We start from the raw sequence: 12,957 nt of genomic DNA, 5'->3' as shown, positions 1-12,957 counted from the left end.
GTTTGAGAAAATTCTCATTCTTGCCAGAGGTTGTGTGCTCTATCAATGGCACTTTTATGAGGTGCAACAGCCAGCACAGTGCCTAAACCCCTAGCAGACTGACAAGCTAGGCTCATCACAGGCAGGCTGTCATTTCTGGCGTATGACAAGTCCTGCTTGTCATGCGTTTTCTGGCATTATGTGTCTGGTTTAAGGCAAGTAGGGCTCATCGAAAGCAGTTTTTTGGTTGGCTGACTGATGATAGCACCAGTACTAAATGACCATGTTGGTACCATTTTCGAAAAAAAAAGTGTCTCTTAGAGGGTCAATACAGGTACTTACATACACCAGTTTTCTAAATTTCCTAGACCAGTCATGGTTTGTCAAAACAACCCTTAAAGGGACACTGAGGAGAAATTGAAGTTGGCTTGTATCGACAGAATACCAGCTCCTGATTACAAAAACGCCACTCATACTGACAACAAAGCTCTTGTAACGTAGAAAAGAGCAAGAACCAAAATACAGGTATCGCCGCCACAGGCCAAACTCGCAAGTACAAGCGTCATGACGTCATATAACAAAACAGTGTTGCTGGAACCAATGGTTCTAGCAACGCTAGGACACGAGAAGCACAAATCACTGAGGCGCAGCCAATGCATGCGCAAATCTCCTTGACGTCGCCAGATGGCGCCACGTGCCGGGCAGCTACGCGCTCGCCTGAAGCATCGGGACCAATCAGTGCCTGCTCGCCGGCATTAGGCGGGCTCCCGGTATTCCGCTAGCGGTATCAAGGTACACGGTATGCTAAAGGTGTCTATTTGCGAGAACTTCGTTGACGACTTCGAGAACGAGATCCATCGTAACGCTCGCAAAACGCCGGTGCAAACGTAAGCGAAGCGACTGTAGCGACGGCCGCAATAGCCGATAGATGCCTTCAACGTGCGGCCGGCGGTAGCTTTCTTTTCGGCTGCTGCTAGGCCGCACTGCTGGCAGCCAGAAATCACGGAGTCTGCATCACGTCATGTTTCACGTCACTTAGTCCTCTGTCGTCATAGCCGAATCCCAAGTTTGAATCACAGCGGCGGGAAAAACCTTTTCAACTTCGAATCCAAATTTCTTAGAAATAAATGCATTTTTCGCTGCCGGCCAAGTGGCAACAAAGCCATGACATGCCGAACTATCGGATTTTGCTATAAAAAATATATTAATAGTGCTCTCCTCAGTGTCCCTTTAAGCCATGTAGCTAGGCTCTAGTTGCTTTACACTTTACTTGGAGCTGCTTCTGTCAAAAGTGCCCAGATTGCAGACAAACTACACACCCTTGAGGCAAGTGTTTTAAATTTTGTCTAATTGCTCAAATCATGCCTGTACAGGCAGGGTATCTGGTAAAATTTATCCCGGTGTAATTTATGGACTATTTTTTGGTCTATTGCTTGGGAAGTAGACCTGTACAGAGTGGCAACTGTAAGAAAAATTTTTTGCATAAAGCATGCTGTTGAATGAAAAGAGTGCTGCTCTGGCCAGCACTATTGCGCATGAAGGCGCTGCTTGTGAACTGTTGCTGTCGGCAGCTGGCCTTCGTGTTATGCTCATCAGTGAAAATCATTTCGGAGGACGGTGAAAAGAAACTTGCTTATTATAAGAGCATTGGTTTCTGCTCTGACCTTCAGGGCAGAATCTTATCAGCTGACATAGGCAGCATCACATACTTTCATTGCAACATTGACCTGGAGAACATTTCCACATATTTAAAAAAAAAAAAACTAAGCGTTTTAACGCAATGTGTACTCCATGCGACTTAAGAATTTTCTTCACATGAGGTGAGGATTGGCAACCCAAGAGCAGAGTGTACTCAGCACTTCAAAACCCTTCAGGCTGACTAGGAACGTACAAAGAAGTTAAGGTGGGATACAGCAAAGTGGTGCAGCAGAATCACTTTTTGCATCACTTTGAAACAATCTTTTTTGTCACTAGAATTTGCATTGCTTTCTCAATGTAGTCTTCTGTTGGCAGCTAACTAGGCAACTCTAAAGGTGTACACTGGCAACCACTGCCCAGTCAACAGAATGGAGTACCTAATCTTTGTGTTATACCCTTTTAACATGAGCATTTTCAAGCGAAATTGGACCGACAACACTAGACAATGCAAGCACATTGATAAAGGTAAGTGGCGCAAGAGGTAATTTACCTTATTTTTTTTACATCATGTACAACCCCCGTCAAAAGTATACAGCCCTAGGGGTCCACTTCTAAGCTGTTTAGCAGGGCTTCCAAGCACATCTAGTAGTCCAAAGCTTGGGAGAACGGAGGACGCGAAGCCTTTCCTCTTTCGAGAGGTTGCGGTTGCTGAGGATGCATAACGAGGCATGCAGCAGGCCTCACAAGCAAACCCCTTGGGCTGTATACTTTTGACGGGGGGTGTACATGGAGCCAAACTTCAGTCTCATGAATTTGTTGTGTGACACCACAGTATGTAGAGTAGTTTCTTGAATGGGCAGTGGTGTTTTACTGTATTTTATGGAATTTGCACTTATGTTTGGACAATGAAAAATGATAGTACAGGCGCGGCCATAAGTAAACGAAGCACGCTACTGCGTTCGAAGTGCAATCACGCTTTCTCCATTGGTAATGAAGAAGCGTTGTTTGTCTACAAGAAAGCCCATCAACCTCCTCTACCATCATGCGCGTACCACTGCTGGAAATTTCAATTAGGTGGCACGTGAAAATATTCGAAGGCAGTTGCATGCTCCGTTTACTTTTGTCCGCGCCTGTACATTAGAAGATTGCAGTACTTGTTAAAAACTGCAAAGGTCACCAAGGTAAAAGTGTAATGATCTGGAACACTAATCTAGCATGCATAGACATTCATCTTTTGCCAATAACAGCAACTATAATGCCATCTGAAGAGCAGAACACAATCATAGTCTGGAAAAAACAATGTAGCATTAGCCACGACAAGGTATAAGTGGCCTGCAAACCGCTGCAAGGAGAGCTGAATGCTAGTGTAATCAGGCTGTAAACACTGCTCTTTGCGTTAAGTATTTTGCCCAAGGAAGATATGTGTAGCAATTATTGACAGAGAAGTGGCCACCCTCCCCATTTTTGAGACCCTGGAGTGGCAGCGATTGGTGAAACTGGAGGTTGCGAGTCGTTTTAGGAGGAAACACTACCCTAAAGAGTTCCCTTTTGAACTGTTTGCTTGATATCACTGAAACTTGCGGGGCTGGTTTATATCACTGCTGGGAACAACTCTGCCAAATTTTATTATTCTCCTGGGGGGTTCTCTTGAACATTGGAGCAATGAAGATAAAGAGGGGCGATTTTCAATTTTTTTTTCCTCATTTCCTGTTTTTTCAGTTTTTCCAGCAATGATATAAACTAGCCCCACAAGTTTCAATGAAATGACAGGATTATGCTAAGACTATTGGAAATACCTCTGAAAGCAAAATCCTCCATATCTCTCAAAGTGTATGACATGAATGAGTATTACTGCTCCCATGCAGATGCAAAAAAGCTGCCTATAGTTGAATACAGCTCAAGAATGCAGTGACAAATGGCAAATGCAAAGGAAGCCCTCCAGCCATTAGCGTCGGCCAACTGTCATGATGTCGCAGTTTGCACGTGCCAGCTACCTGCAATGTCACATATCTGGTGCAAGGGGATTAACTGCATCATGAGCTCGGAAAGATTTGTAGGCTGCCTGCCAACAAAGAATTTTGACGAAAACAGACAAAATTGTTTGCATGGCTCTATGGCACCATAGCAGAACAAACACTATCAGCGAATAGTAAAAATAAACTTCAATGGGTGTCACCAGACAATGGTTACAGACATTGACCTGAGTACATGGTTATGTTATTGAAGGGTTTCCAATCCATCCATTGCAAGCCTTCATCTGGTGATAAAAGCCTTATGGCAGCAAAGAACATTCAAGGCCATTTACCATCAGGGTGAATGAGAAAAGGCTGGAGTCGCTGCTCGAAAATGTGACTGCCATTCATGAATGGATGATAGAAGCCTAAAGGGTGCCTCGTCCCATGGAGGATGAGGCAGAAAGAGGAGCAAGTAGGAAACCACTGGCTCTCTAAATTTGGAAGAATAAATGGGCCAGGTTGAAAAATGTCCTGAAACTTCACATATGGCCAGTTAATACACTGGAAAAGTTCTCCATAATCCCACAGCCTACCAGCTCACGAATGTCCCCTCACTGCCTTGTGATGACAATATTGCTGTATTAGTTGAACAACATACCTTGGACATTCAACACGTTTAGTAAGCTAACGCTAAAAGAAATCAGACAAGAACAGAATCGGTAACAGTGCTGTTTACTTTGTAAAAAAAATGTGGCCAGCCCCGAAATATTACTGAACAATTTTTTTCATGAATTTTTACACACATACACATAAATTGCTGAAGAAGATGTGTTAACACAAGCACAATTCAAATCTTAAAATGTAACTTTTTTTTCCTGTTTAAAATGTTTAATTTCGCAGTTGTGTGCATTGCACTTGCTGAATCTGTGTGTTCAGAAGTGTCCGTGCAGCACTGGCAGCATTCTTGTTTAACTTCATACTTCAAAATCAAAACATCAATGTGAACAGACCTTTTGCTCCTACTTAGCACTATTTTCAGTACCCAGAAACACAAGTTATAGGACCTTGCTACGAAATTGGAATACAAGTACAGCACATTCAATTAGTTTGTCAATTAGTAATATGCAGTGAATATACAGCATAGAGCTGCATTTCTTTGGTTAATGCACAAAGCTCAAAGAAGCATGTAATGGTGCTCCTTTCCCGTGTCACTTCAAATTAGCTGCAGAATTTTTTTATCTTCAAAAGCAGTGCGAATAAGACAGGACGAACAAGGAATAATTAGTAGGAGTACAAGCACTGACTACCAATTAATTTTATTTTGTCAAGTAAGCACAAATTTACTACAGAAGCTTGAATACATTTGGGTATAATAAATGATACTGATCTCTCCGTGTGCAAAATCATCAACAAAAACAACAAATTGTACCACATGCTACAAGATGTTCTGTGGCACAATGGGCGCTGTAAACAACTTAATTTTTGCAATGACATATTTTTCGCATTTTTCGTGATGCACACAGATTCCACGAAAAAATTGGACCTGCAAATAATCTGGTACAGGGAGAGCTAAGAGACCTATCATCACCTCTGCTACACAAAACTTGGTGCTCACAAAATGTTCTGAAATTACGACTTTACCGAAATTCACCAAATACTGGGCTCACAATAAATTAAGTTGTTTACAGTAATCAAGGTGAGGCAAAACAAGAGAGGTTTGTATACAAAAAAAAAGGCAGAGAGGTATGTCTGAGTGATGATTCTCTGGCCCGCTACTCTTATCTGGAGAACGGGGAAGAAAGAGGGGTATGACGGGCAATAATAGGGACAGAATATGTGGATATATACAAGCATAAGAGATAGCTCAGCAAAGCCAAGGGCACATGATATGCACAAGCCGTGTCACTTGATTCATTTCGTCGCCGTTCAAAGTCTCCACTACACTGCCCCCCTTTGGAAAAAGAAATTGGCAGTGGCTTAGATCAGCTAGGCCAGGATATACATAGCGAAAGCAGTTTCGTCTACTGACATTTCAGTAGCGACACGCCGGCGTTGTCGTTCAGCAGCTTGGCGGCGTCTCGGCCGCCTGCTTAGCCTTTCTCGCCTTGTTTTCACACTCTCGTCTGGCCTTGTAACATGCGACGACTTCTGGATCGGAAGACTCAATTTCACTGCTGCCATGACGAGCACGGCCGCTCTCCTTCTTCCACGGTGCACGTCTGAGGAGCGAGCACATCGCTTCTGGCTTATATGCGGCGCGATTCCGTGCTTTGCGGCCCAGCAGCTATGGCACGGTTGTCTTGGTAACGGCGCATGTGCAGTAGTGGCCTTTGGCAGGCACCGTAAAATGCGCTTCTACTAGCCTAGTGTAGCTTTCGCTTCAAGACATAGTCTTTGCGTACATCAAAATGTTTCAGGGCACAGTGGATGGTAGGGCTTCGGACATGACACATGCACAATATCAAACTGCATAGCGGGTGATGTTACCTGCAGGAAAGCCGGAGTAGGTGTCATATAGGTCATAGGCACAGCAGGCGTCATAGGCACAGACTAGTAAAAAAATTAGCAAAAGCAAAACCTTTGTAAACAACTAAAAACAAACTATCAATAGCAGAGTCAAAATCAAAACTGCAAGATCGCAGTTAAACCAAGCTGAACGAAACCAGACTGAAAGAAAGACACGAAGCAACTCGTCCGCACGAGATTTTAATTTAGCTTAAGGACACGTAGTAAGCTGCGGCAACTAAGGTTTCCATTTTACGCCTTCAAGACCATGCACAAGTTTTCTCAGGGCATTCCTGTCATACCCCTGGGTTTCCTCGTCCGACTCCATCTCTTCCAAGTCCTTTTGCCGCTTCATTCGTGAAAGCAAGAATTCGTTGAATTGTGCTTCCGCAACAGATCTGCCTCGTGCCGGCGGCTGCGAGGACAGCGTGACAGTCACTGTGGTTTTCTCATTGCTTCCAAAGTACTTCCGCAGTTCACTTCCACGGCATAACTCCTTTCCCGCCCACCACAGTTTAGCATCATCTTCGGACAGCGAATTTTCTACGTCCACTTTGTCCATGTTCACCAACAGCACATTTCGCTCAGATTCCATTGCTTCGGGAAGCTCCAGGGTGGACAAAGTTGTCTTTAGCATGTCTTTTGTGCTCTCAGTTAAGCTTTTTGTCACAGTTTTCCCAAACTCCAGTTGAGTATTTGACACCCTCGCTAACGCTTCTGCCGTCACTTTCGCCAGGATTACGCTTGGTTCTGCCAAAGTCGACGCAGTAACTTCTGGTGCGTTCGGCTGCTTCTCCGTAAGGGTCTCAAGCCGTCGGGCAAAGCTTTCAATATTTGCTGCTGCAAGCCGAATGACCAAAACATCGTTGTAAATACTTGTGACATCTTGTATGAGCGCATCAACCATAGTGCTCAACGAAGTTTCGACGAGAAACCGAACAGCGCTTCCACACTGGACTTTGAGCTTCACCATGACTGCACGACTCCATTGACTTCATCCATCCAACGGCCAAGTAGCCAGACTGGCCAGACGTTTCCCGCCTGCGTTACGCTGTTATCAGGGTGTTATGTAATATCCCTAAAAATAAATTGCGAATTTTTTCTGTTCTTTAACTTTTAACATGCTTTCCTAACATTAACCACATGTCACATAGCATTAAAGGACAGGCTGTGCTTGGTTGTGCATGGTTGTGCTCTGTGATAAACGCTACTGGCTGATTTTCGTTTCTTTGAGACATTCTACCACTTCACTCAACCTGACTTTTGACTTTACCAACTTTACCCATTTACTGATGACCAGAGCTCTGCTGATAACAGGGCATGGCTGATAACCTCTTTCAGCCAAGAAACAACCCTAAGGTTGAAACCTGTGAGGCACGCGGCATTTTTTTATAACTGGGAACGTATGATTCTCATGCTGACTCTGCCCTTACTCTGGCATCAGGCCTTTCGACACAATTCTTCGATTTTGCAAAAAAGATGACTCCTTGTCTAAGGACAAAACACTCCATAGACTCAGGGGCAAGTCCTCAAGGGAAAGAACAAGGCGACAAGGCACCCAAAGTTTTTTTCCTTCCTCCAAGACACTCGACAACGAACGCAGCGGACAAATTCGGGTCCAGCTACTGAAGCAACTCTATTCACTCTGTGGCGTAAGCCGCTAATTCCCATTCAGTGGCTGAAGCAGATTTTTTCACAGCTGAAATTTTGCAATTTCAGATCTAAGCAGAAATGGAGCAACGTTTTGCAGAAATGAAGGAGACGTCCGCTGCAAGTCAACAAAGTCAAGACAAGTCTAATAGTTTATAATTACAGTAATTTATAAAATACTTTAGATTGCATGTAGCTATATTTTCGTTACCTTTAACAACAATTGATTTTAGCTCGCATTACCTCAATGTCAAGCATGAAATTCTCATTATGACAACCGCGCCACCTCTCAGTGAGAAAAAGTGACAAATTGACCGCGCCTGCATGGTTCTGTGATCGCATGTCTGCTGTTTTGCTGGTAATGCATGGTTCGTCTAATGTTTGCGAAGAGCTTTTGATATTTCCAAATGCTAAGGTTAAGCACCGTGACGAAAATAGGCATAGGCTGGTAAGCGCCCAAATGTGTACTGTTACTTCACTTACTGTGGCTGATATTGTATTCGTGATCTATGAAAACCACGTGGGTGAATTTCAATGATGCAGAAGTGCACACTTTGAATGTAGGATTCGAGAAAGCGCCACTTTGTTGGTGACCACTGTCGACTTGGTTTTTGGTGTAGCAATTATTTCACAGTAACGTTTTTGCTAACGGCGCTTACGGTTAGTTTTCCCCCGAAAATGGGATGCTGATGCCATGCAGTGAATTAACACGTGTCTCGTTTGAACTTGCAGGACGATCCTAACAATTCTTGGCGTTGGTGGATTTGTGTTTGCAAAGAATCTAATCGACAAGCAACGCTATGAAGCTATGAAAGTACGGGAACGCATGAAAGCAGCTCCAAGGGGACCATACTAGCCACAAATCCAAGTCGGCGGCCTGCAGTTCGTCCGCTGTTCTTGCAAAGAAAAAGTTAGCGATGGCAGCCAACATGCAGTTGGACCCCTCTAAGCTTCAGCTTGTAGCTGATCTAGAGATTGAAATGATGTCAGACATGTACAACCGCATGACGGCCGCTTGCCAAAAGAAGTGCATCCCCACCAAATACCGTGAGGCGGACCTGTCCAAAGGCGAAAGTGTGTGCCTCGACAGGTGTGTGGCCAAGTACCTGGACATTCACGAGCGCATAGGCAAGAAGCTTACCACGCTGTCCATGCAAGACGAAGAACTTATGAAGAAGATGCAGGAGCAGCAATCTGCCGCCCAGGCCCATGCCAAGTAGCCACAGTTCCCGTGTTCCAAGAGTTCCAGTTTTTGCGTATTATCGTTAGCTGATATGCTGTTGTAGCGTTTGCCTGTTTATTGCTATTAAAGAAAGTGTAGTGCAGTCTGTCTTTTACAATCTCATTTGCCTTTGTTTATCTGTTACTGTCATAAACATTGTTTATTTTGAAGTTGAAGTACAGGCAGTGCACAAATGTGTACAGAAAAATCAGGTACAAGTTTGGTTTTTTCAAAAAAATCTGTCATTTGGCCTTTTCAGGTTACTTTTGTCAGCGAAAAGAATCATTAGCACTCATCTTCCTGCAACACATAACGGACTGTTATTTTCATAATCCAAAGTTGATAGGTTGCACCAGAGTCCAGTAGTGAAGGACTCTGGTTGCACCAAGATACCAAACCAGATATTCCTTTGTTTTTCTCATTGATGAGTGCAATTTCACTGCATGTATATTCTCCATGTGAAGCTTTTCTGTGTGTGCTGGACCCGCATACCTTTGTGCGTACCATCATTGCCAAAAATAACCTGGCTGTCCATGCTGCGTCTCATACTATCGGGAGACTTATCATCCTGAGGAGGATTGCGAGGATGGAGGTTCATGTTGTGCAGACTATCCTTGCAGCTGATGAAGGCTGGAGACTGCAATGTAACCATCCTGCTGCTAGCTCGCTTTTTCCATTGTCATGGCAGCCTGAATGGCAAAAATGGTACTTTAAGCCTTTGCCGAAAATATAGAGGCCATATTCAAGCAGAACGTGATGAGTGCAAGTAGCTCTAGATAAAATAATGCCAGTAAGATGTTGAGCAGGCAGCTGTGATCTGGTGGCCTATTTTCTAACAGCCATGTCCTGAACTTGGCACAAGTTGAAGCCACGCCATAATTGGAAAGTGTTAAAGGTGCATTGAAATCACCTGCAATTAAATAAAAGTGCAGCTATAGGTTCAGAACGCCTTTTATGAAGGTTATGTGTGATACCTTCGGTTTTTTGTGCTGGCAAGCTGCATTTTCTATGAGGTGCATTTTTGGGTAGGAACTGGTGTAGCCAGATGCTTCAAGAATCTGCTTGGGGAGCAGAAATGGGGTTTTATTAAAAAACAAAGGGTCCTAAATGAATAAATGTGCAGTATAAGTAGCAAAATGACCTCATTTTGAATGCTTGCAACGTGCTGATGAAGGGCATCAATTTTGCAGATGCACATGCCCATTTTTGCTTGAAATTTTGTGCCTAGCGAGTACAGTTTCCCCCAGCTGTCGGGCAGAGATGTGGCTGGGTCTGTCCTGAACCAAATGGTGAAGTTTACATATATATCACTGTTTTGCAACATTTGTGGTGCAAATATAAACTATGCGAGACTGAGCAACATTGTTGTAGAGACCTGAGTGAATGCTTTTGGACATTCACATTGTGTGTATAGAGAGTTTTCCTGCCAAACAAAAATCTTATTACCTTTTTGCAAAAAATATCACTGCGGCCATTTGTGCTGAACATAACCAATCCTGGTGGTGCTTCTTGCCAAGGACTGTAGAAGACTCTGATTGTGGTTTGTATTACACCATCTACATTCTGCTAAAACAATGCTTGGGGCAGTGCCTTTCATGGTACGGAAGTAAAATTCACTGTGCAGCTACAAAATTTACTGCAAGAACCTTTTTTGTTGGCTTGTGGGAGCATGTTCAAAAAAGCTAGAAGAGCTAAGCGTGGAAAAAGAGCCTTTATTGCCTTTTCAAGTAGCGGTGGTAGGTTACACATAATATGTGTGGCTTTTGGCATCTTCAGAGAAATGGCAAGCTGTGTGAACACATCACTGCTTCCTTTAATCTAGAAATCTTGCAGTGTTGAATCGGATTCAGTACCATTTTTTTTTAAATTGCTCATCCTTAAACTAGGTGAACATACTTCGAATCAGTGTTTGCATCAGGCTCGGGGCTAAAATATTGTTGAAAGCCACCGATGTACTCTGAATACAAGGGCACTTTGGCTTGCAGTATATGTCAGCTGTATGCAGCAGTAAGTGGTATTGCTTTAGCCCCTTAGATTTAACTTGGAGTGGGCAGTTTTTTTCCTTGAAGGCTTCTTTGTTTTCTATCTATCATCTGCTGACACCATTTGTTTTGTTTATTTCTTGTAGATTTACTTTATCCTACTATAATCAGCGAATTTTCCTACTCCAACTTGTATGGTATGCTTGTAGGCTTGTGATCAAGCCTTGTGTAATGCTGGAAGTGCAGAAAGAAATTACAAGAAAAGTTGGAGTGCCTTCTGTTAGCCCCAGTTATTGTTTGATGTTGATAATATGTTGAATGGTTCTAAATTACTTGAACAGTTTTATGGTCTACAGTTTCACTGTTCTTTGTTTTCTTAATACCATCAGCAATGAATTCACATTTTGGGAATGCTATGGTCATAGGCATGAATTCAAATCGGTAGTAGTAATGGCTAAAGTTTGGAAGAAAGTTAATAAAAGAAGCTAATTTTTTGGTTTCTGTGATTATTCAAAGTATTTTGAATATGAAATGAACACAATATTTAGTTCAACTTCAAAAAGAAAGGGACTCTATTTGGAAACCTTGAATATTTTAAACTGTGCGAGTATTGAAAAGTGCAAATTGTAATGCTTTAAAATGAAGTGTTGCCACAGGCAGACAGGCAAGAAGGAATAGATGCTGCACTGACACAAGAGCAAGGTTAATAAGATGCAGGAAATGCATTCTCTGTGTGCCCTTGTGTGTCACCCTGTGAAGTACGGTTCTTCGTTTTCAAACACAGCGAGCCATCAACTGGCTGCAGTGTCCATTTTACGACTCCATTGTTGATTAGATGTGCATTCATTTAAAGAAATATACTTGAAAGAAAATGCATGCTCTTTGCCAGAAGTGCTGTAATTTGTATGTTATCCTGCATCCCTTCCCCTTTTTATCTCTCTAGATGGTGCTGGCATTGATTGGAGAGCCTCTAAAGAGGTCCTCCAATCAATGGCATCGACCTATTGATATGACGTCACGGTCAACTACCTTGCACATGCTATTGTGGTGGTGGTGGTGGTGGAAAACGTTTATTTGCTCTATTTTACAATATTTTTTTTTTGCGGCTTCAGATGGAGTCTTCCATCTTATCATCAGGGTCGGTTCCCCTAGTCCAGGGCTCCGCTGAGGGTAGCTGCCCTGCGTGCACGCCTTACTAGTCCTTGTTGGACTTTCAGGATGCCGCTGGATAGCATCCTCTCCCACTGTTCCGCACTCGGGTTTTCAATTATGGGTAGCTTGTCTATTTTCTGGCATGCCCATGTGGTATGGTATAGGGTTGGTTTGTCTCCACACCACGGGCACTCGCTCTTGTACTGTGTGGGATAGATTTTACTTAGGATGTTTAGGCACGGGAATGTTCCCGTTTGTAACTGTCGCCATGCTACGACGTCTTCTCTATTGAGTTGTTTGTGTGGGGGCGGGTATTTTTGTGTGATCCCTCTGTAGTAGTAAAGAATGTCTGTATAGCTTTGGGCTACCGGCTCGGGTTCCTCAGCGGTGTCGGGAATGTTGGATGCTCGGTTTGTTGCGTACCCTCGAGCTATCCTATCCGCCTCCTGATTTCCCGTAATGTCGGTATGTCCCGGCACCCAAACTATCGTGTGTTTGACCTGGTTGTTTTCGGTTTTGCCACTTGAGCAGAGAATGCGGAGCGCGCTGTGGCTGATTCGGCCGTTTAGGTAGTTGCGGCATCGCATGTGGCTAGCCTGAGCAAGGTGATTTCATGACACAAATGTTAGGACATTAGGTTAACACGATTGGTTGAAGGGCTTCCTCTTACGGGCATTTGCCTCTTCGTTGTTGAGTAGTATCCGACTTAAGTGCACTTGCCGCATTTGCATTTCCTAGTCAAGGCTGAATGCTGTTCAAGCATGAAAATGAACATGTACATGAATTACATAACAATTTGACTGCTTCCTTGAGGAAAAAATTATTGGACTAAGTCCACTATGCCATGATTACTGTATCTTTAGCTGGCTCCCAG

The 12,957-nt window shown here is 43.5% G+C and overlaps 3 protein-coding genes across 3 annotated transcripts; 2 read left to right on the top strand and 1 right to left on the bottom strand.

Moving 5' to 3' along the window:
- Positions 1–6,265: 6,265 nt before the first annotated feature.
- On the bottom strand, positions 6,266–7,159 carry LOC149350244 (cilia- and flagella-associated protein 298-B-like). Its single transcript, XM_089579226.1, has one exon. It carries the CDS (start codon positions 7,048–7,050, stop codon positions 6,316–6,318), a length of 735 nt encoding a protein of 244 aa, XP_089435352.1. The 5' UTR covers positions 7,051–7,159; the 3' UTR covers positions 6,266–6,315.
- A 975-nt stretch (positions 7,160–8,134) lies between these two features.
- LOC149350243 (uncharacterized) lies at positions 8,135–8,583 on the top strand. The gene is made up of 2 exons (XM_089575518.1): positions 8,135–8,175; positions 8,460–8,583. The coding sequence occupies exons 1-2, from the start codon at positions 8,135–8,137 to the stop codon at positions 8,581–8,583; spliced, it is 165 nt and encodes a 54-aa protein (XP_089431644.1).
- Positions 8,584–8,644: 61 nt separating this feature from the next.
- Tim10 (translocase of inner membrane 10) lies at positions 8,645–9,052 on the top strand. The gene has a single exon (XM_089579229.1). The coding sequence runs from the start codon at positions 8,645–8,647 to the stop codon at positions 8,945–8,947; it is 303 nt and encodes a 100-aa protein (XP_089435355.1). The 3' UTR covers positions 8,948–9,052.
- The last annotated feature ends 3,905 nt before the right edge of the window (positions 9,053–12,957 follow it).

Source organism: Amblyomma mixtum, chromosome 3 (genome assembly GCF_055824585.1).
Source record: "Amblyomma mixtum isolate Tamu chromosome 3, ASM5582458v1, whole genome shotgun sequence".
Classification (NCBI taxonomy): Eukaryota; Metazoa; Arthropoda; class Arachnida; order Ixodida; family Ixodidae; genus Amblyomma; species Amblyomma mixtum.
Note: the sequence above shows the minus strand (reverse complement) of the source record. Positions and strands in the feature narration are given on the sequence as shown.

What these genes read in the sequence shown, in the direction of transcription:
- LOC149350244 (XM_089579226.1), bottom strand. Translation starts at nt 7,050, where the DNA reads ATGGTGAAGCTCAAAGTCCAGTGTGGAAGCGCTGTTCGGTTTCTCGTC.
- Tim10 (XM_089579229.1), top strand. Translation starts at nt 8,645, where the DNA reads ATGGCAGCCAACATGCAGTTGGACCCCTCTAAGCTTCAGCTTGTAGCT.
- LOC149350243 (XM_089575518.1), top strand. Translation starts at nt 8,135, where the DNA reads ATGCTAAGGTTAAGCACCGTGACGAAAATAGGCATAGGCTG. An exon ending in ACGAAAATAGGCATAGGCTG is followed by an intron (nt 8,176 to 8,459) that starts GTAAGCGCCCAA and finishes TTGAACTTGCAG; the next exon opens with GACGATCCTAACAATTCTTG.